Source organism: Momordica charantia (assembly GCF_013281855.1).
Source record: "Momordica charantia cultivar OHB3-1 chromosome 1 unlocalized genomic scaffold, Mcharantia_2.0 BLBB01000001.1, whole genome shotgun sequence".
NCBI lineage: Eukaryota > Viridiplantae > Streptophyta > Magnoliopsida > Cucurbitales > Cucurbitaceae > Momordica > Momordica charantia.
This window is the reverse complement of record NW_028275157.1, coordinates 18,921,564-18,946,656: the sequence shown is the minus strand read 5'-3', so window position 1 is coordinate 18,946,656 and position 25,093 is coordinate 18,921,564. Positions and strand designations below refer to the sequence as shown.

General features: G+C 38.0%; 4 protein-coding genes, 1 long non-coding RNA gene and 1 pseudogene across 9 annotated transcripts; 4 read left to right on the top strand and 2 right to left on the bottom strand.

Annotated features, from left to right (window-relative positions):
* The first annotated feature begins 954 nt into the window (after nucleotides 1-954).
* Nucleotides 955-6,513, top strand: LOC111005289 (uncharacterized). Of its 2 annotated transcripts, XR_015790979.1 has the most exons (7): nucleotides 955-1,407; nucleotides 1,621-1,972; nucleotides 2,141-2,364; nucleotides 2,451-2,979; nucleotides 3,075-3,263; nucleotides 3,365-3,439; nucleotides 5,993-6,513. XR_015790979.1 is itself a non-coding variant. In XM_022276740.2 (5 exons), the coding sequence occupies exons 1-5, from the start codon at nucleotides 1,339-1,341 to the stop codon at nucleotides 3,146-3,148; spliced, it is 1,248 nt and encodes a 415-aa protein (XP_022132432.1). In that variant the 5' UTR covers nucleotides 955-1,338; the 3' UTR covers nucleotides 3,149-3,899. The 2 variants fall into 2 exon arrangements, 1 of the variants encoding a protein (XP_022132432.1); XM_022276740.2 differs by lacking the exon at nucleotides 5,993-6,513 and having other exon boundaries at nucleotides 3,075-3,899.
* Nucleotides 4,017-5,885, top strand: LOC148213390 (uncharacterized; annotated as a pseudogene).
* A 1,890-nt stretch (nucleotides 6,514-8,403) lies between the features above and the next one.
* LOC111005687 (uncharacterized) lies at nucleotides 8,404-12,005 on the bottom strand. Its single transcript, XM_088119669.1, has 2 exons — nucleotides 11,832-12,005; nucleotides 8,404-11,367 (listed from the first exon to the last, which is right to left on the bottom strand). The coding sequence occupies exon 2, from the start codon at nucleotides 11,330-11,332 to the stop codon at nucleotides 8,729-8,731; it is 2,604 nt and encodes an 867-aa protein (XP_087975795.1). The 5' UTR covers nucleotides 11,333-11,367; nucleotides 11,832-12,005; the 3' UTR covers nucleotides 8,404-8,728.
* Nucleotides 12,006-12,618: 613 nt separating this feature from the next.
* Nucleotides 12,619-14,289, top strand: NFS1 (nitrogen fixation S (NIFS)-like 1). Its single transcript, XM_022277150.2, has one exon. It carries the CDS (start codon nucleotides 12,739-12,741, stop codon nucleotides 14,110-14,112), a length of 1,374 nt encoding a protein of 457 aa, XP_022132842.1. The 5' UTR covers nucleotides 12,619-12,738; the 3' UTR covers nucleotides 14,113-14,289.
* A 5,693-nt stretch (nucleotides 14,290-19,982) lies between these two features.
* On the bottom strand, nucleotides 19,983-22,339 carry LOC111005366 (EPIDERMAL PATTERNING FACTOR-like protein). 4 transcript variants are annotated; one of them, XM_088126197.1, is made up of 4 exons: nucleotides 22,252-22,339; nucleotides 20,623-20,786; nucleotides 20,497-20,522; nucleotides 19,983-20,394 (listed from the first exon to the last, which is right to left on the bottom strand). In XM_088126197.1, the coding sequence occupies exons 2-4, from the start codon at nucleotides 20,738-20,740 to the stop codon at nucleotides 20,155-20,157; spliced, it is 384 nt and encodes a 127-aa protein (XP_087982323.1). In that variant the 5' UTR covers nucleotides 20,741-20,786; nucleotides 22,252-22,339; the 3' UTR covers nucleotides 19,983-20,154. The 4 variants fall into 4 exon arrangements, 3 of the variants coding, with proteins under 3 accessions (XP_087982323.1, XP_022132531.1, XP_022132530.1); XM_022276839.2 differs by lacking the exon at nucleotides 22,252-22,339 and adding an exon at nucleotides 21,120-22,241; XM_022276838.2 differs by lacking the exon at nucleotides 22,252-22,339 and adding an exon at nucleotides 21,120-22,240 and having other exon boundaries at nucleotides 20,623-20,818.
* Nucleotides 22,340-22,503: 164 nt separating this feature from the next.
* LOC148213389 (uncharacterized) lies at nucleotides 22,504-22,922 on the top strand. Its single transcript, XR_015792119.1, has 2 exons — nucleotides 22,504-22,643; nucleotides 22,746-22,922. It is a non-coding gene; the product is annotated as an uncharacterized LOC148213389 (long non-coding RNA).
* The last annotated feature ends 2,171 nt before the right edge of the window (nucleotides 22,923-25,093 follow it).

Sequence of the window (25,093 nt, the reverse complement as noted above, 5' to 3'; positions counted from 1 at the left end):
ATATTTCATTACGTTTTTTATTCTTTCGAGAGTTGATAACTTTTTTTTTTCCAATGTAATATTACCACTTTTAAATAGTGAAGCAAAAATTGGTTTTTTTTTTCTCTAATGAAAATTCTTCCCTTCCCAGTTTTATTTTGTACATTCGTAAACAAAATGCATTAAATTGTGTAATATGAAAAGCTAATATATTTTGTAAAGCAAAGTCTACCGAAAAAAGATTAATTTTTAACCTTTTCTTATAGCCAAAGTGTATATATATATATAATATATCATATTTAATTTCATCTACAATAAATAGAAAGTTCAAATTTTATTCTCATAGTATTATAACCTTTTAATAAGTCTTTAATAATGTTGAAAACTGAATATTAGAATGACGATTTGACATTTAAAAAATTATTGGTTTTAATGAACAAATATTTTCTTGCTGATTAAAAAAATTAAAAAAAAAATCAACCAATCCTAGTAAATAATAAAAAAAGATTCTACTATCACTTGAAAAGCTACCTAATTTTAAAAATGTCATCAAGAAAGATACATTAAAAAAAAAAGAGAGAGAAAGAAGAAGAAGAATAAAACATAAAAAAAAGGTATGTTATGATGATACTTTATCTTGAGTTATGTTTTTAAGTAAAATGAGCTATATTAATAATATCACATCATTTATTCAATTTGAACTAATATCTAAAAATCAACATGTGGTTGAGGCATGTTGCTTCTTTCCTAGATCAATATCCAACCTCTATATTTCTTTAAAAAAAATTAAAAAATTAAAAAATTAAAAAAAGAGTAAATGATATATGCAATTTTAATTGATGTTTAATGGTAAAATTTGTGCAACATGAGACAGAAAATGACACGTCATAGAAATTTGCCCATTTCTTTTTCAGGTGCCAATCACTTGTAGTTGGGACGGGTAAGCAATTCAATGCATCCCGTGCCTCTGCTCCAATCTATACCATATTTTTTTTCATTTTATATTTTGTTTTGATTAAAATTGTATTAGCATTCCATCCTTAATTAATACTTATATTAATTTAATCAAAAAGTAACAACAGTATCTGGTGCAGTGCAACTGCAAGTCTGCAACAACAAAAGCACAAAATTCTGTGATATTCCCTTCACGTTCTTCTCTCAGTGACTCCTTTATTTGCTTTAATTGCTTCCTTCTCCTTTTCCAGCCCTTCGCATATTCATTTTTAATTCAGTTTAAGTGAAGCGATAGCATTAGCCATTAGGCATCCAAATTGGATGCTTATAGGCCTGCTTAAAGCTAAAGAAGTTGCTTTACTTTTTTGGATTCTGAGTTCCCAATAGCTGTTCTTTTTCAATGCCATGGAAAAGGAAGAAGAACTCGACTTTGCTTCTGCTCCCAATCTTCAACACGACGCCAATGGAGTTTTAGTATGTTTCTTTGCTCATTTTCTTGAAATGATGGGTTTCGTGTTTTCGCTTCATTTCTACGTTCCCCCCAACCCCACCTTTTGATTTGATTTCATCGGCCAAGTTGTGGGATGTGGGGTTTCGCATTATTTCCATCTTTTGGGTTTAATTTCTGCTTGTATTTTAAGATTAACATTATGCTAATTGGAAATAAATATACTGTTCGTCAAACAGAGGAAGAATGAGAGAAGCGTACCCGATGCGACAGATGCTTCAAGAAATGCCAAATCCGAGTGCCAGTCTCTACAGAATGCGGCTCGCCAAAATGAGCAGTATACTGCGCTTCTTCAGAGGGCACTCGACCCTCAACATGCAGGGGAGAAATCTACATCCTCGTCCGCCGCCGCGATGAACGAGCCGATTCAGCCGCCGCAAAACCTGGCCAATATTCAGCCGCCGCCGCAATTTGTGCTGTCCTCACAACCCTTTTGGCTACAGCCGCGAGCGGATGGAGTTGCTGGCTTTCAGCCCCAAACTCCTAATTTCGGTTACCCTGTTGGATATCCAACATATTCTGGCTTTCCAGGTGAGTTTTCACTTTCACAACTATTTAGTACAGTAATTCTGTAGACATTATTTGAGAAATTAGTTGGTGCTTTTCCAAACCTAGTGATTGAATGTGATGTGTTTGTGTAATTCTCAGTTTGAGTTTTGGAAATTGGGGTATGAACTCTGAACTTGCCCTTTTCAACAGGTTATTGGGAACCCTCAATTTGGTGGGGTCAATCACAACCATTACTGTTTCCTGGGATGTCCAACTATCCAAGAGCATCATATGGATTTGTCTCTTCTCAATCTTGGCCAATGCCAGTTTCTAGTTGTATAACATCTTCCTCCTCTGGACAACCCATTTTAAGAGGAGTCATTAAGCCCCCTGAAAAGCTTTCTCAGAAGCATCAAAGACTTTGGGAAGCTCAGGTTTGAAATGAGATTTCTGTTACGCTTATGTGATGTGTTTCGGATTTTAGCGTAATACTTTTTTTTTTTTTTTCTGTTTGATTCAGTCAGTAGAAAATGTTCAATTGTGGAATATGATGGGGCAGTTGCAAGGGGAATTAGCTGACTGCAAGGGCCGCTTGATTAAGCTTGAAGCTGAAATTTCATCTTTGAGATCAGCAGCTATGGAGGAGCCTGCTGTGAAAGTTGGAAATGGTGGCATTACAGTAAGGGGCCAAGCGGCGAAGCGAGGAAGGCCGAAAAGAGCAATAGCCCTGGTTGGTTCACAACTTCCATTGCAACCCAGGGCACAGGGACGAAAGCCAGCAATAGGAAGGACTAGGGAAGAAGAAGCAGACCCAACTGTTCTTGAAAAAGAAAGCTTGAATAAGGTGGATGATAAGTATAAGGATTTTAGTTCCCTTGTCACTACAGAGCAAGACAGGAATGAAGGCGTTTCTACCACCATCACTCAAGACAATGGGGCCGTGGAGACTGATGATGGTACTCTCAAGATGCCAGCTTCTTTAGGCAATCAACTTCTTCAGCAATTCCCCGAAATTGAATCAATGTCGATATTGAAATCCAATTACGAAGGTAAGCACGGTTCAAAAAAATGCTCGGAGAGTTCCTCAACGATGTCGATGACAATGTAACTAATTCAGGTTAACAAAATTTCCTATTGCCTTCAGGTATCATCTCTGAAGATTCCAAGCGAAACACGTTGAGTATAGCTTTCCCAACATTCTACACGAATGAACTTTGAAGGCGAGGAGGACACTGTCGAATTGGGATTTACTGCAGTATGACACGAAAATGAGAATGAAGAAATGGCAGATGAATTCAGTTGAAACACAAAATGGCTTCTCCTGGTGTGGCAAGTAAGTTGTAAAGGATCAATTGTTCTTCTTGTAGCTTGAATAAGTAGTAATTCGCAAATTGACGAGGCTGACACTGAATAATTCTGCCCCATTTGGCAAAGCTTCTGCCATTTAGTGGAGATGGTTTGACCAAAATTTTGTACGACGGGAAGATTGGATTCAGCTTACTTAACATGGTATGATCTTGACCCAAATTTCTTAAACAGGGAAATGATGCATATCTAGAACTTATCTGTGTTATTCTATTATGAACTATTGACTAGATTCAATTAATCAGATAAAAATGCCAATGTTATAAGAGCAAAATGAAGAAAAAATGGAGTGGATGATATGGCATGGCATGAATCCTGGACACAGAAAACATTAACAACAAGTTCTGACAGTACATATGATAATGATATCATCAATAATTTTGTCATTTTGGGAAGTACAGGAATTCTGGAAAAAGTTGTCAAGTTCCAGTGTGTGATCCGGGTACGGCGGAAGAATCTTTACTCAATCATTTTTTATAGTATAGTATAGAAGATGACGATGGATAATTTTTGTTTAAATATTGAAGGAAGAAAGCTCCTATGGTTTAAAAATAATGTTTGCCTTAATTAATGGTAGATGAAATCAACCCCTCGTTTTGTCCTACTCTAAATCTTTCATAAGTCGTGTCGAACCCTACTGTTTGGATTGGCCCTACCTTGACTCTCGCATAGTTGGGATTCACTCGGGTGATACAAATAACTGTTGTTGGATTTGGATTTGAAAGTAAAAATGGAAACTTTGAATAGATACCCATTTTGTAGGAAAAACGTATCTTCTTTAGTTTACCCATTTTGAAAAATGAAAAATTTATCTATACCCATTTTGAAAAACGAAAATTTGATCTATACCCATTTTGAAAAACCTGAAAATATGATATCTTTCTGTTTCTTATTTTACGAAGTTGGTCCCATCGGAATCCATCCCGTATGAAGAGAATAAGGTGGGCCTGCCCTAGAGAGAGAGAGTAGAAAAGTGTGAAATGAAAAGTAGAACTAGAACCAACCGAATCAAAATTGTCAAATTGAAAAGAACACCTGAGATGACGAACACGTCAGATGGGAACCCCATTTTTCTTGGCCTAAAAAAGAAATCGAATTCCAGCCCCACCATTCATTCATTTCATAGTACTGACTTGTATTGTATACATTGAGACGAGTGGAATTAGGAATTTGGAATTTGGAATTGGGACTCTCTCTCAAAAATCCGACGCCTTTCTCGCTCCAAGCTGTTAGGCAAACTCCATGCATCTCCCCCAAATCCGGGCCTCCTAATCTACATTAACCACTCCCTAAAATTCAACTCTCTAAATCTTTAATGGCCGCCGCTACCGCTACCGCTACCGCCCAAACTCCTCCTCCACTCAACCGTCACATAACCTGCTCAAGCCCCAGCTCCAGCTCCGCCACCGCGAAGCCTCCACGGCCAAAACTGGCCTGTTTCTCCTTCGCGGCCTACGCCAAGGCCGTCATCGACCACCTCAAATCCCTCCAAATCCCGGTCCTCCCCGGCCTCTCCGACCCCGAATTCGCATCCCTCGAATCCACCTTCCGATTCTCCTTCCCCCCCGACCTTCGCTCCATCCTCCAAGAGGGCCTCCCCGTCGGCCCCGGCTTCCCCAATTGGCGCTCCTCCTCCGTGCAGCAGCTCCACATTCTCATCAATCTCCCCAAATTCTGTCTCCTCAAGGAAATTTCCCAAAGAAACTACTGGGCCCAATCTTGGGGGGCCCGACCCGATGACCCCAACCACGCCGTTTCCCTCGCCAACCGATTCTTGGAAAAGGTCCCCGTTCTTGTCCCCATTTACAGAAACTGTTACATCCCCTCCCTCCCCAACGTCGCTGGGAACCCTGTTTTCCTCGTCGGCGGAGGGGAGATTCGTGTTCTGAGCTTTGATTTGGCCGGATTCTTTCAAAACCACCATTATTCTCAATTGGGTGAGCCCGAAGCGGAGCAGTCGGGGATCAGCTCCCCGGCTTGGGCCGCGACGGAGGCCCGGACGGTGGATTTCTGGACGGAAGTAGCCTCGGAAAAAAGAGGGGCGGCGGTGGCGGCGGCGCGTGGGTGGTGGAGCGAGGGGGAATCCGAAATGGGGCTGGGGCTGGACGGATGCCTGGAGGAAGTGTTTTGGAAGTTGCGGGAGGGCGGGTGGAGGGAAGAGGACATCAGAGATATGATGATGATGGACGGCCACGATCACAGCACGCAACAAAGTGGGCCCACCTTCGACAAACGCAGAGTATGCGAGAGTTTATTGAGTGGGGGATGGAGCAGGGAAGACGTGGTGTACTCCCTCGATCTTGAAGACAATGAAGAAGAGTCAACCTTTGAAATCAATCTCCACAACCCAATCAGAAGCGCCCACGTGGACAGCAAGAAAAAGCCAACGAAAACCAGCAACCACAACATTCAAATGCCCCCTTTTTTCTATGCCACCATACCGAAATTTAATCCTCTAGGCTCTACATAATGCACTCCCTTTTTAATTATTCCATCTCGTAAAATATACACACTGTAGAAACAAATTCTTTTTTTTTTCTTGTTTCGTTTGGGTTAATAAAAGAATAATAAAGGTACAATTTTGACCCCACCGATTCATCTAATACAGAAATAAATATCACTCTTTCTTTTTGTTGTATTCGAAAGGCTTAGAATTGGAAAATGACCTTATGAAGTCATCTGTCTTTTACGTTACAGAAATAATAATTATTTGCTTTTGTTGATGGGGCGGTGGCGTTCTCAAACGGGCAGCCGGCGTTGACAGATTAAAGATGGAAACCATTAGCGGCGGTAGTCCGATCAATGAACCGACGACGACGGCGACGGCTATTGACAGTGGCTGAGGGAGACCATCCACGTTGACGGAGAAAAAGTGGCGTAGAAGAAGATCCAAAGTTTGAAATAAAAAGCTCATTAATTAGTCAAATATGTTGACTCTCGTCCGCGTCGGTCCAAGAGGGGCATTCATAACTGTTATTGACTTTATTATTAATGAGTAAGACATTTGCAAAATACAGAATTTCATGAAATATAACGAAATAATGAAAATCAGGTATATATATCTCTATATATCATTCATATATCAACATAAATCTCAGGTATATTAGCACTTATAAGTAGATATATGTGATTGATTTTAGATAGATAAGTAATGTATCAATTTATCACAGGTATATCAACATTCCTATTATGATATATATATAAGTCTATCATTGTTATGGGCTCCATATTCGTTAAAGGTTTATCATAGTTTTGCTTTCTTCTCTGTGTGGATTGTCTTAATTTTTTTATTTTTGTAAAATTGGAAAGTGGTTGCTACTTTTGCAATTTTTTTTGCTACTTTTTCAAATGACTATAATAACCAAAATAAGCCTAGCTTAGCAATAATTGACATAGATTCGATCCCGAGTGTCATCTATTATACAAATTTACATGTTTTATATGATTAAGAAAAAGAATAGTCTATCAAAAGGAAAAAATAATTTAGTACCACGAAAATATGAGAAATTGGATACAAAAGAGTCGAGAAAAAGTAGGTAGTTAGAGAGCATTAGAAGTTTTCACATAATTCTGATGTGATTTTAATTTTTCGTATCAATGAATTTGCCTTTTACTTTTATGGTATGGTATACACCTGAGATTTGCAACACAATTATGAGTAACTGATTACAAGATTAGTTATAAGATTTGGGACCACAACATTTGAATTAAAGTTGACAACAAACTGAATTTGGGAACAACAAGAGATTAATCAAAGACAACAGTGAGAGAGCAAATAGGTAGAATGATAAAAAAGAACTGGTTGGTAAGAGATCCCTCTTTTCATCTACTGCTTTAATTTGTGTATTTATAAAATATTTAATATCAAACATTTAACCTTTGCAACGTTGTCCACAATAAATTCCTAAATGAATTGTCAAAAGTAATAGGCACATGGTTAGACATGTGGAGTTAAATAACCAGAAGCCTAAAAGTAGAGCATGATCCAAGTCAAATTCTAAAATGATGGCGGTGAACCTCATTAGAATTGTAGCCAGCTATAGAAGATGTGGCATGAGCTCCACATATTAATATCTTAGACTATTAAAAGTGTTACAATTCTCCTTTTGTAAGAGATTTTTGAGTGGTATGAGAAGGTAAAAAGGAATAAATTTTTTTAAATCTTGAAAGTAGATGGAACTAATTATAGAGGATTATGAAGCAATTTTAGTGTCATTCCCCTAATAATCTACCACTTTTTTTTAATACAACATGTCAGGATGGAAGATTAAACTCACAACCTTATATCAATTAATACAACATGTCAGGATGGGAAATTAAACTCACAACCTTATATCAATTATTCGTTGAGCTATGTCTCACTTTGACCAGCTCAACTTTGACCCTATTAATCTACCGTTGTTCTGTTAAAAGGGAAAGTAACAGTGCATGTGGGCTTGGGTCGGTTAGCCTGGATGACTCTCAGCCCAATTGAGAATTAGTTGGTATAAACTCAACAAAAGTAACCAAAACAAAAGGGTAGAGAAAAAAATTGATACATAAATCAAATATTTTTCCTTTTGTAGTTTAGCTCAAATCAAATAGCAAAGAACTCGAAGTCGGAAGATCCCCTGGAAAGTGCCTACACTTCATGACTAAGCTGTTGTTCCCATTTTCTTGCTATATTAAACGATTAAACTCACTGTAGCCTCTAAGCAGCTTTTAGGGAAGAAAATATGAAAATTGAGTTAAGAATTCAAGACAATAAACCCAACTTCTTGGTGGTATGATATTGTCTTTCAATTTTAAATAAATAAATAATAATCTAAATGGCTAACAGAGACTTCGCACCTTATAGTTATGATTGAGAAAGCAAAAAATAAGGCAGAGACTGCAACTTTTACTTAACATAGATCATAAGTCTCTCTCTCTCTCGACGGCTATCTTTCCATATCCCCAACGCATTTATGTTGGAACTTTGCTTCATTTTAGATTTTAAGCTTTAGTTGGGTTTACAGCTGCCTCACCCTTCAAACTTCATCAGTGAAATCTTCAGTTGATGGAGACAAAAGGAGTTGAGAAAAACCCTATCCTATAATGATATGCATATGATAGGAGAAAACTCATACTGAGAGGTGTTCCACCAAGGCAGCATCATGAGATTAGCCAACAAATATTAGGGAAGAAAAAGAAGATTACAAAGGTATCTACTAAATTTGACCGACAAAAGGCCACCATGTACTAATCTGAAGCATTAAATGCTCGAAAATTATCCTAGCTTTCCAAACTCTTCCAGCAGCAAAGCCAAAAAAATATATGTTGCATGTATATATATATTTTTCTGGCAGGACATGCTGCGGCGGTAAACAATAAAGAACCTTACGAAACAGAAAACAAACAAAATGACGTAAATTCCGTGTTTAGAGAATATTGTTACCCAGCTAGTTGGAGATGTCACTCTGCGGCTGTTTCATCCATGTTATTCACTTCTGTTCTGCTCTCGGGTAAGGTGTCCAAATCTGTGCGAGCATCCTTCTCTTCCTGAGGCAAAGATGATCCTGAAGAATCACCTGTGATAACCTGAACCTCGTTGTTGTTTGTATCAGAAAATGTGACACCCTCATTGTGGGAATCAAATTGTTCTTTCGGCTGATCATTATAGTTTCCGTTGCTCTGATCAACATTCTCATTGTCATTCTGTCCAGCACCAGCACCTTCAGTAGTGCTCGAGGATGCATCATTGTCTTGGGAGTTCGACATATACGAAGAATTAACTTGATCATTCTGCTGACCTGAAGAATTATCATTTGAGTTGCTATGACCAGCATTTTCATCTTCTTTGTGGGTTACGTATCTATCTGATTCGTCAGATCCAGAAGCACTCGACTCTTTGGATTCTTCATTTGAAGTATCTGTATTCTCAGTGGAAGTTGAATGTGATGGACTTGAATTTGTTTGTTTACTGCTAAGAGATGAATTGAAATGATTTTTTTCTTCAAGTGTGACATGCTTTGAAGTGGAGGTATCTTGATCAAGATTGATATTATCTACAGTAGTTTCCCCATTAGAAGCGAGACTAATGACTGAATCAACCTGATGCTGGTCATTATCCTTGGATACTGGCTGCTTTTCATTGTTATTAATCACTTCATCTGGTACCTCAGATTCGTTGTTTCCATTTCTCTCAACATCACTCCCATTTTGGACCAGCTCATTTTTATCAGAATCAATACCTTCGCTACTCTTCCTTGCATCCTCATGTTGAAACTCGTGGTTTTCTTTACTTTCACCCGACTCTACCTCACTGAGTTTTGCAAAACCATCCTGCCCATTTCCAGTAGCTATGTTTTGAGCATCGTGTACAGCACTGGAAGCATTATCCCCTTTGTATTGTGCTTCTCTTGCATCGTCATTACTTCTGTCACTCCCATCTTGAACCTGTTCTTCAGCTAAAACTACATCCTTCATACTACCTTCCTTCTGTTCTGGCTCCTCTACTTTAACTGTCTCATTTTCATTGTCGCCCTTGTTCTCATTACCATTATCTCCTGTGGTATTATCCTTGGAAGCTTCCTTGGTCTCACTGCTGTGCTCTTTGGTTTCTACATTAACATCATCTATGTGTTTCTCCTCGGTTTCTTCCTTCTCATTGTCACCATTCTCCTTCTCTCTAACTCCTCCATTCTCCCTCTCATGATTATCTTCGTTACTTTCTTTATTCACAGTTTCTTCCCTTCCCCTCTCTTCTTGATTTTCCTTTTCTTTGTTTTCTTCGTACTTCTTCTCTTCGGTTTCACTCTCTTTACTCAAGCCACTCCCTTCATTTTCACTTTCTTTGCTTTCTTCAGTTGTCATCTCACTGGCCTTACCTTCATTCGATTCTTGATTTTCCTGTTCTTTTCTTTCTTCATTTCCATTCACTTCTTGATTTTCTCTTTCCTTGATTTCTTCATTTACATTGTCTTCTTGATTCTCCTTAACTTTGATCTCTTCAATTCCGTTGTCTTCTTGATTCTCCTTAACTTTGATCTCTTCAATTCCGTTGTCTTCTTGATTCTCCTTAACTTTGATCTCTTCAATTCCGTTGTCTTCTTGATTCTCCTTAACTTTCATCTCTTCAATTCCGTTATCTTCTTGATTCTCCTTAACTTTCATTTCTTCAATTCCGTTGTCTTCTTGATTCTCCTTAACTTTCATTTCTTCAATTCCGTTGTCTTCTTGATTCTCCTTAACTTTCATTTCTTCAATTCCGTTGTCTTCTTGATTCTCCTTCCCTTTGCTCTCTTCATTTCCATTCTCTTCTTGATTCTCCTTCTCTTTGCTTTCTTCATGCGGCCCATTCACTTCTTGATTTTCCCCTTCTTTGCTTTCTTCGTGCGGCCCATTCACTTCTTGATTTTCCTGTTCTTTGCTTTCTTCATTCTGCCCATTCACTTCTTGATTTTCTTGTTCTTTGCTTTCTTCATTCTGCCCGTTCACTTCTTGATTTTCCTTTTCTTTGCTTTCTTCATTTCCATTCTCTTCGCTTCCTCTTCCTCTTCCCTCCTCTCCACTTTCTTCAATTTGACTCTTTCCGACCTCCCCATTTTCCTTATCATCATTTTCTCCCTCTTTAATCTCTTCATTTCCTTTCACTTCGTTTACCATTTCTTTGTTATCTTCAATTTCCGTTTCTTTTCTAACCTCGCTATTCTCCGCTCTTTCTTTCTCTATATCCACCACAAAATCTTTATTCTCAGTTTCCTCTTGAACTTCTTGTTGATCATGAAACTCATCATTCCCACCGCCCTTTTCTTCATTCCTGGTTTCTTCGTCATCCTCCTTGTGGCTCTCATCTCTAATGATGATTTCATCGACTCGAGGATGGAGGTCCTTCCTCCCTAGTTTCAGTACATCATCAATTTTTGTGCTTTCATCAAAAGTAGCTTTCTTACCACGAGAATGCTGAACTTGGTAAACGAGCCAGATGCAAACCCCGAGCAAAAGACATGTCTGTAAAGCATGCTTTACCTTGAAGCCTTTGGATCTCTGATTCCTTCGAGGGGATGACCTGAACATTATGAATTCCAAGCCTTAATGCTTTCTCCAAACCCCTGCCAAAAAATTGAACGACCATCATTCAATTAATAAATATCCACCATAAAAATAAATAAATAAACAGAACGCGAACAGATTCAGAGCCAAGCGATCAAATAAATTCACATTTCTGGTTTCCAGAAAATAACAGAAATGGATTTTTTACATATTAGCAATATTTTAATATGTAATAGGAAACGCAATTTGGAATTTGGATCAATCACATTCTATCTATCATAGGTTCAATTCTCCTTGCCAAAATCTGCAGCAACCCGCTGTTTGGCGACCGAAAATGGAGGAAAATACAGAGAACGAACGAAGCAACATAACTGTGCATTAGATTGGCAAACAAGACAGATCTATTAATGCTCCTCCCGAAATAGAAAGCAAAAATCATATGATTCCACATATTAACTAAGCTTGAACATGGCCATTGGAACACTGAAGGCGGAGCCAGAAAGGGAAGGAATAGAATAAAAACCTGGAAAGTGTAGCCGGATCAGAAAGCTCAGCGTCGGCAATGCTGGTTAATAGTTTTGCCGGCAAGGAAAAAGCAGAGAGAAGATTTGGAATTCTTCGCAAGTCCAACCGGAGTTCATGCAATTTCCGTACAGCGAAAAGAAGTGATATTTTTGGATCTGATGAATTTCTTCGTCGGTGGTGCTGCCTATTTATATGCCAGCGCATAATCAGCCCAATCACATGGTTGAGGGCCATGAATTGAAAATTTTATCCTCCACACTAATTTTCTTTTCCTTTTTAAAACTTAATTTTATTTCTTTTTTAAGAACAAAGCTTAATTTTATTTTTATTTTCTTTATTTATTTTCCGGTGAGATTTCTTTTGAATTCGGATGAAGATTTGAATCTCGAGATATGCTAAAATTGACAGTTTTTCGTGGGATTTATTTTTACGTTCATTCTTTCATTATCTAATATTTGAATGATTAAAAATTATAACTATCATAAATATTTAAAGTGGAGATTCAATTATGAATGATCTTTTTGGAGTTCTATTAAAGTAAATAAATAATGACGAGGGATTAAAATGAATCATAATATTTTATTTTGTTGACCATGGATTGTATCTTTAGGAGTCATTTTACAATTTACGGTATATTTATAAGTCAGATCTTGGGCAACTCGACAAAAAAAAGTCAGATCCTGGCTGATCCATCCTATCATAAATCCCTCGGTCAAAAAACTGCCACGTGTCAACACATTGGCCCATACCCTTCGTCAGTCGGCGATCGAAATTGGCCTGATCTCTATTTAGTTGTGCCCTAAAATTGAGAGTGAAGAGCTCTGAGTGACGAATCTTCGCCACTGTATTTAAGCATATTTAATTCTCAGAGAGAGCGTGAATCCAACACCAATACATCCTCTTCAATGGCTTCCAAGATTCTTGCATCAAGTTTACGCCGCACCCTCACAAAATCCACTCAAGCCGCCTCGCTCCTCCGCCCTCTCTCCACTGCTGCTGCTGTAGTCACTTCTCCGTCGGAGCCTCATGAGGACGAAACTGGGATTTCTATGAAAGGTGTTAAAATCTCTGGACGGCCGCTCTATCTTGATATGCAAGCCACATCGCCTGTTGATCCTCGGGTGCTCGACGCTATGCTTCCCTATTATCTCTCTCGTTATGGCAATCCACACTCTCGGACGCACCTCTACGGCTGGGAATCGGACCATGCCGTCGAGACCGCTCGCTCCCAAGTTGCTGCTCTTATCGGTGCCTCACCTAAGGAGATTGTTTTTACATCTGGAGCAACCGAGTCCAATAACATATCCGTTAAGGGGGTGATGCACTTCTATAGAGAAAAGAAAAGGCACTTGATTACCACTCAGACTGAGCACAAGTGCGTTCTTGATTCGTGCCGACATTTACAGCAGGAGGGTTTTGATATTACCTATTTACCGGTTGGGTCGGACGGAATTGTTGACCTGGAGAAGCTCCGTTCCGCGATTAGACCCGAAACTGGTCTTGTTTCGGTCATGGCGGTTAATAATGAAATTGGTGTTATTCAGCCCATGGAGGAAATTGGGAAAATTTGCAAGGAATTCGGTGTTCCCTTCCATACTGATGCGGCTCAGGCTCTTGGGAAGATTCCAATTGATGTGGAGAAGTGGAATGTGAGCCTGATGTCTTTGAGTGGACATAAGGTTTATGGGCCGAAGGGTATTGGAGCTTTGTATTTGCGGAGGAGGCCGAGGATTCGAGTTGAGCCCCAGATGAATGGAGGAGGACAAGAGAGGGGCATTAGGAGTGGGACTGTGCCAACCCCATTGGTTGTGGGTATGGGCGCAGCTTGTGAGCTTGCCATGAAGGAAATGGAATATGATGATAAGCGAATAACTGCACTGCAGGAACGGCTTCTGAATGGCATAAATGCAAAGCTTGAAGGAGTTGTGGTGAATGGTAGTATGGAGAGGCGGTATCCTGGCAATCTGAATTTGTCATTTGCTTATGTTGAGGGGGAAAGCTTGCTTATGGGATTGAAGGATGTGGCTGTTTCGAGCGGGAGTGCATGCACTAGCGCCAGTTTGGAGCCTTCATATGTGTTGAGGGCGTTGGGAGTGGATGAGGACATGGCTCACACTTCAATCAGGTTTGGAATCGGGAGGTTCACCACTGAGGCTGAGATTGATCGAGCAATTGAATTAACAGTACATCAGGTGGAAAAATTGAGGGAAATGAGTCCCCTTTATGAAATGGTAAAGGAGGGGATAAACATCAAGGAAATCCAGTGGGCGCAACACTGATTGCTATTATTCTCTGATATAAGATATATATGCCAGTGCTTTGAATTCTATGGGATATTATGTGGGTTGTTTAACAGTCATGGAGAGCCATCTGAGCTTTATTACGATGTACCATATTGATATGCTTCCATTGCAACTATTAGTAACTGAGTAAATGGCTTTTGTTAGCTTCTCATATGTCTTAGAATTGTGTCTTGGTCACTTGATGTTGTTCAAGAGAGACATACTTATTATCGGGAAAAAGGGTCGGATGATACTATCTTTGTGAGCAGAAGATGCTGCAAAGTTGGGTAAAAATTGATATTAATTTTCTCTGTGTGCAATGCTTTCTTATGAAGCCATCAGGTAGTTTAGTCCTCTAGAGATAATATGAGCGAGACATTAAGCTAGAGTACTGTGTTGGTTTATCTGCCTGAAATTAGTAGTTGCCTAGTTGGGTAAAAATTGAGCTCATACTGTCACTTCCAACATGATCTTTCTAATTAACGGTGTCAGTTTTCATCTCCTTGAACTTTCCATTAAAGAAGATAGTTCAAACGGCCAGATGAGGCATCCTCTCGTGCCAAGATAGCTAAGACTAGAGAAATGCCTGCCGGTTGGAGTTAACCAAAACACAAGGATAGGTGCAAAAACACAGAGATAAAGGAACGACCAATTGGCCTAGATATCATAGATTTAGGTATCTGCTGTTGAGATTACCTGAAGAAAGGTTCCACCTTCTACTAATCCAAGATGAATGATTCTGTTTGTATCCGCCTCAAGCAATATAAACACCTATTCTCCAATCTCTCTTTCATCGAGATTCCTCCTGATGAATGCATAGTTAGAGGCTCTTGGCTGGGTATGCTAATGTGAGATCTTTTTTTTTTCTCTTAACAAGAGAGCTTCCAGCTCCATCACTCTAGAGCACCGTGAATGTTCAAGCGGAGTGCACAGGTTGAAGTTGTTCGAGAAGATGGCACTCCAGAAAAAAAACATTATGCAACTTATATTATTCTTGTAGACTTCATGGACGATAGTCTAGTCTTATGGAGCAACGTCATGTGGGGGTAAAAGGCTTGTGAAAATCCTTCAACTTTTTTGACATCATATGAAGTAAAAAAGTATGCAATGGTCATTCCTAACCTGATATGGCTGGAATTTGAAGTTTTCATACATCGAACAGAAACTTTATGCAAATATTCCTGTGCAGTTGAGTAGCCATCTACAGCGAAACTCTGGATCAAGAAGACTCTGGCTACATCATTTTTTATTTCGACCCCGCTAGATAAGGATGTGCTTCCAGGTTTTTCTTTCGTTCAAGTTCAACTTCTTGGAGTTGCAGATCTTCACTGGCATGGCCTTTTAGGTAAATGGGAGGGATGATAGCCGGGCTGCTAGTAGACTGAATATGATTATTAATTTTTAGGATGAACCTGAAGAAGTCAGTGGAAAGTCCTGTGCACGGTCATTGACAGCTATGATGAGTTTTCTGAAGAAAGCTTTTTATTCAATGAACCATGTTTTTTATTGCATTATTCTTGGCTGGCCTGAAATCATTACATGTTAGGATTTTACATACTTCTTCAATTATGTGTTATTAAATTAGCATGCTAAATCTTCCTATAAAAAGAACTAGCTCCCAAATTCATGTATTCTGCTGTTCAAAATGAAGTGAATCTTTGTAGACACAATCAATTTAAAGTTTCTAGAGAAAGCTTTTATTCAAAAGATCGTGCAGTCTGATTGCAGGCTTCTGGGTTGGCTCGACTCACGTGTTAGGATTTACACATACTTATACAGTAATGTGTTCTAGAATTAACATCCTAAATCATTGACTGCTTGTCCAAAATGAGGTGGGACTTCTTCCTTCTGGGTTTGAGTCTTGAAACTCTTTTCATCCAATTGAACAAAATTTTTTAGATCGAGTTTAAAACGATGGATGTTAGCCTCCTGACTTTCTAATCTAAGAACGGTTCTTTGACCATTGAAAGCTTGTCTATGTGCAATAGGCTAGCCTAGCAAGCCCCCAACCACTACTGATAAAAGAAAATATAGTTAGGAAAAAGGAACAGCAGAAAATGAAGGAGATCCTTGCTTGTAGGCCCACGATGACTAATTTGAAGATGGGTGTGGTAGGTCGATTCTACAGATTTACAGGCAGATAAGTGCAAGGATTGAATGGCCATGTCTATGATGTCCAACCTAGTTGGTCAGTTGAAGAGGCACAGTTTCGGCTTCTCTGTTCCCTATTGGACTTCCACTGTCTACTGTTTACTGTTTAGTAGCGAGCATTGTATATAAAAGAGGACTACAAATAAGTGAATGTTTTAAGTTCCGCTAACAGTATGTTATTATTAATACAATTGTCTTTGTATCTGAATTATTTTTTATGTTTAAAAGTGAAGATGTCAACAAAACCTCTCTATTCATGAGCAGTGTACAATACAACTTATTCTTTGGTCATCTTGGGCGACCACCACCTGTAGAACACCAAGTATCAAGGAGTTCATATGTTAGGTTGGGGAGATAAACCAGGAAAATAAGAAAACTTGTCCTAGTCAATGTATGTACGTATCGGTTGTAGCAAAAGAGAGCGGTTTGGATGAGGTGAGCTAGAGAATGATTTGTTTTGTAGATCATGGTTGCACGAGGGAGACTGTTGTTAGAGAGGAAGAATGATTTAATTTGGCCGATGCTTGAGAGAAAGAATGCTTCAAACACCATCCATTATTTTAGGAACCAAAATGGATAGAAAAGCCTAAACACCCATCGGATGCCCTGAGCGAAAGAAAGTGATAATGTAGGTTACTTTCACCAATAAAGTAAAATTAGGCTAACATGGAATTTTTAGTCTTATGTTCCCTCCTAAGATGTAAGAAATTAGAGTTTGAAATAATCAGGTCAAACATTCTATGAAAATTGGTGTTAATAGTAAGACTAAGGCAGGTAGGTACATGAATAATATACATAACTTTACCCTTATTTCTTCTTTCCAGCAGTTTATTTATTGACTTATTATTAGTGGCAAAGTAGAAATATAAAGTTGGTAGTTTCTGAGATATTTTACTGTGTTGGAATTGGAAGTATGTGGCTGGTATTGCTTGGTAGGTTAGTTGTTCTCTTTCAAAGGAAAGGGCAGAGTGCAGCCTCTGAGTGCATTGAATTTAACTTCAATTTTAACCTTCCTAAATACTATTTTACTTTTTAAAAAGAAATGCAAATTCTCATTTTGATATGAATACTAGTACTATGAATGGCATGATGGGCCTGGAGAGAGGTGTGAATATTTTCTTGGACCATTCAGAATCAGTATTCAATACAAACCAATGGACATCAAATGGTTTGGGTATGTTTGGTTGAAAGACAGCTTCCTTTCCCTGTGCCTTAATTGAGGCTGCATTCTTTTGAAACATGCAGGTATCTGGTATTGTATAGCAACCTCCATTAAATGCCCTTGTTTTAAGACAGGAAAGCAACTGCACAGGAGGAGGGAGGGGGGGTTCCATGTGCAGTGGCAGTGGCCAAGTTCTGAAGGGAAGGCTTTCTTTTTGGTGAAATTTGTGGCGAAAGGCATGGAAGGTGGCAATATATGGAGTCTGATTGGGAAAGTGATTCTCATTTAATACATTTATGAGAAGGAAAATCATGGCGGTTTCAGTTGTGGCCGTGAGGGGGAAGAGGATTGGGTATGGCCCAGCTGGGAAAGTGGGGTTGTTTTCAACGCTTTTAGTACCGATGAAAAAGCACAAAAAAGCTTGAGAAATAAGCCATGACCATGAGGAATCAGAATCCTTTCTTCTTCCCCTCCACTGTTGCTGATGCCGAGCCCCAGCTTTTCAGTTTTGCATTTTCTCGATTTCTGCACCGACATTCTCTCATCTTTAAGATCAATAATTTACACAGAATTCTAAGTTAAACACGACGAGTAGTTGTTTCACTCACTATTCAAATGATTCTGGTCACAAAGGGTTTTTTAACATACAAGATTACATTGTTATGATTATCTCTATTCTTTTTTTTTTCATTTCTCTCTATATGATTTCCTTGTGTGATTTTGCAACTACTTCTGAGTTGGCCATTATTCTATTATATTATTATTTAGTGTAAAAAATATTCATTTATCGATCTGATGTATTAGCGAAGAACTTCTTAGCTACATTTCTTTTTAGAGTTTCGTGGAATATGCTATGAAGTTTTATTTGACACTCTTCTTGACCCCACTATGTACTTCTTATGGTTGACCTTGACATTAACTTTTTACAATTTTTATAAGCTTAAAAATCTAAATCCAGATGGGTTAATTATAGATTAAATTTTTAATTGAATTCACAATCATATCATCCCCAATTCTCCAAGGATATTTGGGATGTTCTTTACTGTTATTTAATCACGTGAGACGATGATGATTATTATTGATCTCGATCCTAATATAAACATGCATACATCAATTCCATATTAATTCTCAACTTGTAAAAACATTTTATGATACTATCACCTAGACAAATTTACTGAAATTGGAATGATGTGTCTAGAAAAGGGAAATAAGACATATCCTATCTGAAGAAATGAAATAAAGTTGGGTAGCATGCCTTCCTCAGGGCAAATCAAATGTACAGAGAGGTTCAATTCACTACTTCATAGTGGGAGGCAAGGATATGCATTAGACTATTTAGAGTATATATAGAGAGAGATGGATAGATTTTTCCTTTGTATAGGACAGTCTACTCTTCTTTCTTTTCAAAATTCTAAATTTGAAAAAATGGATCCTATGAAAATAGCATGGTATGAGTTGTTCCTTCATTCATTATCTATAGAATATTTTGATAGAAGAGCCAATCAAAATTGTTTTCTAATCATATACTATGCAGCTATATGTATACATAAATTTTGCTACTTTTAGATTCAAGAAAGGTTGCAACAAAGGACAGAGCTTTTTACAAAGGGAACATTAAATTGAAGCATGCATGTGTTTCCTAAGCATCTCATCTCATTTCATCTGCCTATGGAAACCTGAAAATAAAGTTGTCATGGGAATTATAACCAATTCACAATAATGAATTGAATTGAATGATGTTGGATAATTTTGTGTTACTTATAGTTTCAAATACATGACCATATAGGACTTTGGTTTTGATGTCATACTGCAAAGTGATTTGGGTTCATAACATCTAATATAATTTGGCTTTTCACAAGATATGAGAGTACTTGTACTTATGTCGAGTCTTGTCTGCATAAAAAGATAGAAAAAGAAAGAAAGATTGAATAGCTTTTAACTTTGGGATGTCATTTTAATCCATTTAAACTCTGAAGTTAGAAAAAGCTTTGTAATTTGAATGGTCGTAGTAAAATGAGAATCCACCTAGGAAATGTTTGAAGTTTTGTTGGGAAATGTTTTTTAACAGTTCCAAAACCATAATTCTTTGTCTGATCTCTCTTGTGTCTTATTTTTTTATTTTTTTATTTTTCGGTTATTATTAAGTATTTTGTTTCTCGGAGTTGGGGCCACCAAATAGTGCCGTGCGGTTAACAATTTCTCCTTACTCCAATGCCATTGCCAATGACCACTCATCAAAATCTACTCCATTTTGCTTTTCAGACCCTCTCTTTCTCTCTCTATTATTCAATTTACAAACTTTTTTTAATCAAACTCCACATTCACGACTTCGTACTCCACTGTCCCAACTTCAAGTTGCACTCCTCATGAAATACCCTTTTGACATAATTGAGATTTTTTAATAATGTAAGCTAAATCTGAGAATTACCTAATAGATTGAGATTTGAGACCTATTTGGTATTTTCAGGACTAATTATGTATTATGTATTAGAATGAGGCTGTTGCATGTTATAGAAAGAAACCCAATACATAATAATACTCATCATCAAATGCCTGCTTTCAACGTAACCCTGAATTTCAGTACCAAAACAGTTCCAAAACAAAAGAGATCAGATAGAGGAGGAAATAAAAAAGAAGAAGAAGAAGAGTGGGTTAAGTTAAAAAGAAACAATGATATATAATCACTAATTTACAGAAAGAAAAGTGGGGTATTATGGATTATTTGTTTAGGGGTTGAAGATTAGGCTCCCACATTTGCATTTCCAGCTCATGGGCTTGTAATTGGAGGCTTCATCTCTTGCATAAGCCATGTTGTTGAATGCTGAAGAGTTTGTGTTGGCTGATTTTTGTGGGTTTGTAGGCACCTGAATGGCCTCACAGTGCCCACACCAGCTGCATCTCCTTTCACATTTTGGAGGCCTTGACCCAATTTGTCCTCTCAATACCACTTTCTCTTCACCCACTGTCTATCCCAATTCACCAAAACAAAACACACAAACCAAAATTAGCCTTCAAAAAACAGGATTACACTATAAGAAATGGGAGAGGGGGCTGGTTTATGGACTGACCTGGCCTCTCTTTGGAACCAATCTTCCTGCAAAAACAAAAACAGGTCCACAAGGAACAGTTCAATTGAAATTATGAAATTTCAAGTTTTTGAACTCTTTTTGAAGTTTCGAAAGATACCCAGTTACCTTCAGCCATGAATCTCATCTGGGTCGATGCCAAAATCAGAAGAAAGAGAAAAGGAACAGTCGCACACAAGATTCTGCTGCGCCCAATGACGCCATTGTTGTTACACTCACAACTCATTCTTCTTTTTTCTCAGTGGAGGTGCGAAAGAGACAGGGAATTCTCCCTGGAGAAGGGGAGGTTAAAAATAAAACCAAGCTGCAAAGTTATTCACAAGAAAGGGATAAAAAGGAATGAGATAAAGGGGAAAAAAAAGTGGGTGGCGAATGAAGTTGAAGAGTGAAGTGAGAGTTAATCTGAATCGGCGAGATTAGCTAGCTTCTGATTTTGTTTTATTTTTATTGCTGGCTTGTACGTGCAAATATATGAATATAATTTGCTCTGAATCTGTCTTAGTCTGGGAAAGATATTTGAGATGATGGAACGTGGAAGACAAATGAAAAAGAAAAGGAAAAAAGAAATGAAATTTGCAGAGACCGAAAGAAAAAAGAGGGAGTACCGAAAAGTGCAGAAGCCCTCAGAAGTTCAGAACTCGAAAGGAGAGCCCCGAAGGCCAAGGCCAAAAAACTATAACCCAAAAATTAACTAGTAAAAAAGAAAACAAAAATGAAGGGGTTTGAACTTTGGATTGGAAATGGGAAAAAATAATTGAGGAAAGAGAAAAGAAGATGGAAGAAGAGTTTATTGGAACAGTGAAACGACGAAGCAAAAGACAAAGGAGGAGGCAGAAGACGAGAGGAAAATTTGGAAATACTCCGAAATGCTGCAAAGTTTTTCCATAACCAGAGGTGTGCAGCGCAATGGCAGCTGTGTGGGAGTGGGATTTCGTTTTCGTTTCCCTTTTGTCTTTTTTTTTTTTCTTTTTCTATTGGTTTAATGAAGTTTTCTTGTGAGTTTGTTCTGAACACTCCCACCTAATCACGCCATATCCATATCCATATCCTTCTTTCTTCTTCCCAAGCAAGAGGTCTACAGGATTTCGTTTCGGTTTCGGCAATTTTCTGCCATGCCCCCCAAAAATTTGATTATTATATCGTCGACCCAGATTGTCAATTTCTGAACTTGTAAAACCCCAGTTTGAATTGAATTAATAAACCATGGTTTAACTTTAATTGCTTCATTCATAAATATAAGTGTAGCCTAACCGACATTTGTATTTTGTCTGTTTGAACTTGTTGAGCAAGAGCAAAAAAAAAATGGTGAGGGGATGGGAATTTGTACAAGTTTGTAAAGCTGGCTAAACCACAACAAACTCACTGTGATATTGTCGTGTATACTTTAATAGAATATCCTCCATATCTTCTGCAACTTAATTCCAAGGCCCCCCCTCTGCTCTCTGCACTGCACCAACCCCACCACATAAATCAATCATAATCTTCGGAGACCCAGTCTAGTCCTGCGATGGCGTTTTGTTTTCACTTTTTGTTGTTCAAAATTATAACTTGCTTCCTCACAATTTGGTTTGGAAAGTGAATGGCAGAATGCAACGAAACACAGAGGTGGGAATAGGGTGTTTATAAGCTTAGTTTTCAAAGGTGTGCAGTTGAAATGGGAGAAAATCAACCATCAATCTGAATGTGAATTCCAGTGGCTGATTTTGTACAGAGTTGCACGAACTAAGTAAACGTTACCTCCTTGGGCGCCTTATTCCAGAGCTCCAATGGCTATGAATAATGGTGATGGGGCAGCCATTGCATTGGCCCCCACAATCCTTACAAGTTTTGCCTTTAATCTTTGCTTCGTGGGTCTGACTCTGAGACAGCGAGTCATGAAAATATATCTATGGCAACCCGGAAAATTCACTCTCTGCCTCTTGATTCGTGTTTCCATTTGACTGCCCACAGTTCTGAATTCTTCCCTATCAGATTGAAACAGAGCAGCCATGGCCACGCGTTTTACCCTCTCGTTTTTTCTTTTTTCGTCGCCAAATTTCTCCAAGATTTCAGGATTACGTGGTCCGATTCCCACATCAACCAACCCCACGGCGGAACAGCAATCCGTTTCGTTCTTGACCAGGCCTCCGGTAACTTCGGGGGAAATTTAACATTTTAATTCAGCGGACAAGTAAAAAAGAGAGAAATTTTCAAGATCTGAACATAATTTTATGTTGTGTGTTGTCTTTCAGGATGTGGGTTTGCTTCGAAGAACCAATTCCTGTTGGTTAAAGTCAGCATGAAGATCAATGTCGTACCGGGAAACTCTGTCACTGCCTTCTACGTACGTTGACTTTAATTTCCCATGTTAAACTATATTAATTTCGACAAATTCTTGGTCTCAATTAATGAAGTTTGATTGTTTCGGATTTTCGATGGTGGACACTTAAGAGATGAATTAGACTCTTAGTTGTGGTGTAGACCAATATCTAAGCACACGAGAGCAGAGGATCAACCTCTGCCGCAGAGTTCCAACCCTACGAATTGGTGGGAAAACGCAGCCAGAAAAGACAGGTGGATTCGTTTGAACCACATGATTAATGATTCTTGCTCCCAATCGGGGGCGGATGTACATAAGTGTGAGGGCCTGACCTTTTAATAATGTATATTACAAAGGCATTGAACCTTGAACCTGCGCTCAAGCATTCTAGTTAGTAAAATCTTGGAATCTGAACTCTTAATTATGAAACTGAACCAGATTTAATTTGAAATCTAAATTAAAAGATACCATAAGAAAATTCGATAAGGGGATTAAAAAGTAATAATAGTTCTTATAGATAATTGTTCTTTGAGAATCATATTCTCATTCTGTAGTTGACTGGTTTCGTTCCATAGTGATTCCATTATTTTTCTGCTAACGTTATTTAGGCTTGATAAGTCTATGACCTCGATTGGTTCTGTATCTACCCATATTGTATCATGATATACAGGAATCCTTTTGTTCTCCTGGTTAATTCTTATCTTCACAAATGTATTATTCTTTCCGATTTCAAGAGTGTGCCAATCAACCTTGAAGTTTGATGTAACCAGTACCTTTTCTGTACGAGATGGGTCAGCGTACTGTGACTCAAACCATTCAGGATATACCTGGTCTTTTGCAGGTCCCTTGTACTTGAGAACTTCTTTTCCACCTTCAATTGAATATTCGACACTAAGTTAGTAGAGCATATTTACAAAAAGAATCTTGCTAGTTTTATAAATTCTTTGGAATTAATTATCATAAATTAATATGAAGCCCCCCTCAACAAAATTTCTAGATCCGCCACTGCTCTTAATTCGATACGTTGCGGAATCTAAAAGGTCGTCGGGGAAGTCTTTGGATTTTGGATCTGAGTGTTTTGTGGGGGTAATTTGGTATGCTATTGGTAGCCCAAGTTATACTTCACGTGGATTGTAGTTGGATTATTAGTTGCATTACTCATGACAGATTTAATTACATAAAATATGTTTTGTATTTAGATCAAATTGAGGGAAAAATTGGAATCAAAATGAGAAAGGAGGAATACACCACAAAGATTTAAGCTCATAATCCGAGGAGATAGTGTTGAGATACAGCTGTCGGTAGCTTTTCAATACTACGAATGTAAAACGTCTTTGAAAAATTTGTCCCAGCATCCCAACCCTGTTTCTAGTGTCTTAGAGTCTCAAAATTGTTGCCTGTAGCATCTCAATCGTGTTTCCAGTGTCTGAATGCTACCGCAATTTTCTTATAAAAAGAAGGGTTTGTTTGCACCGCTAGGGGGAGGAATTTTGGAGTCTTTTTTTTTTTTTTTTTTTTTGCGCAATTTGAGATCTTAAAGATGGATTTTCAAGGCTTGGAGACAATCAATCAACACAATTGAGTTTCTCTCATTTTCCTCTATTTTTTTAGTTTTGTTATGGAATTTTCTTTACAATTTTGTTATTTTAGTTTCAATATGTGAAGCTAAATTTTTTGTTTTAAGGATTTATATAGTGATTGAACTTTATGGATTGGTTCATTTATTCTCTTGATTGAATGATCTAAATGTTTTATTTATGTTTCTCTATGGTTAATGTCTTTAATCTACTAGTCATAGATTCATTGATTGTAGACTTAAAATTTTATGCTCGGGAGGGATAGTTTACCGTTAGAACAGGTATGCATAACTAAAGGAATTTTAAGATCATAGAGGTAGTTTATAAATCCTTATTCATTAAAACACTTACTTGTTATTGAAACTTGATATGGATATTGGTTTCTTAATTAATAAGGAAAATTAGCTTGGGTTCGGAAGGCAGTTAAGATTTGAGAACGATTGACCTAGGTGATTCAAATCTTAATTAATTAACTAATTAGTTCATAGATATTCAATAATTGAAATCAACTTCCGAACTTTCAACCAATTTATTTTCTATTGTATATTTATTTGTTTTAATTTTTTCCTTCATTCGGATTCGATTCTCTAAATAAAATTGAGTAATTGTATCTATGGTACTCAAGTTAGAAGTTCAATCTAAAGAACGACGTCAGTGATCACTTACCATCTAACTTGTAGGTACACTTGCAACTAGCAATTTC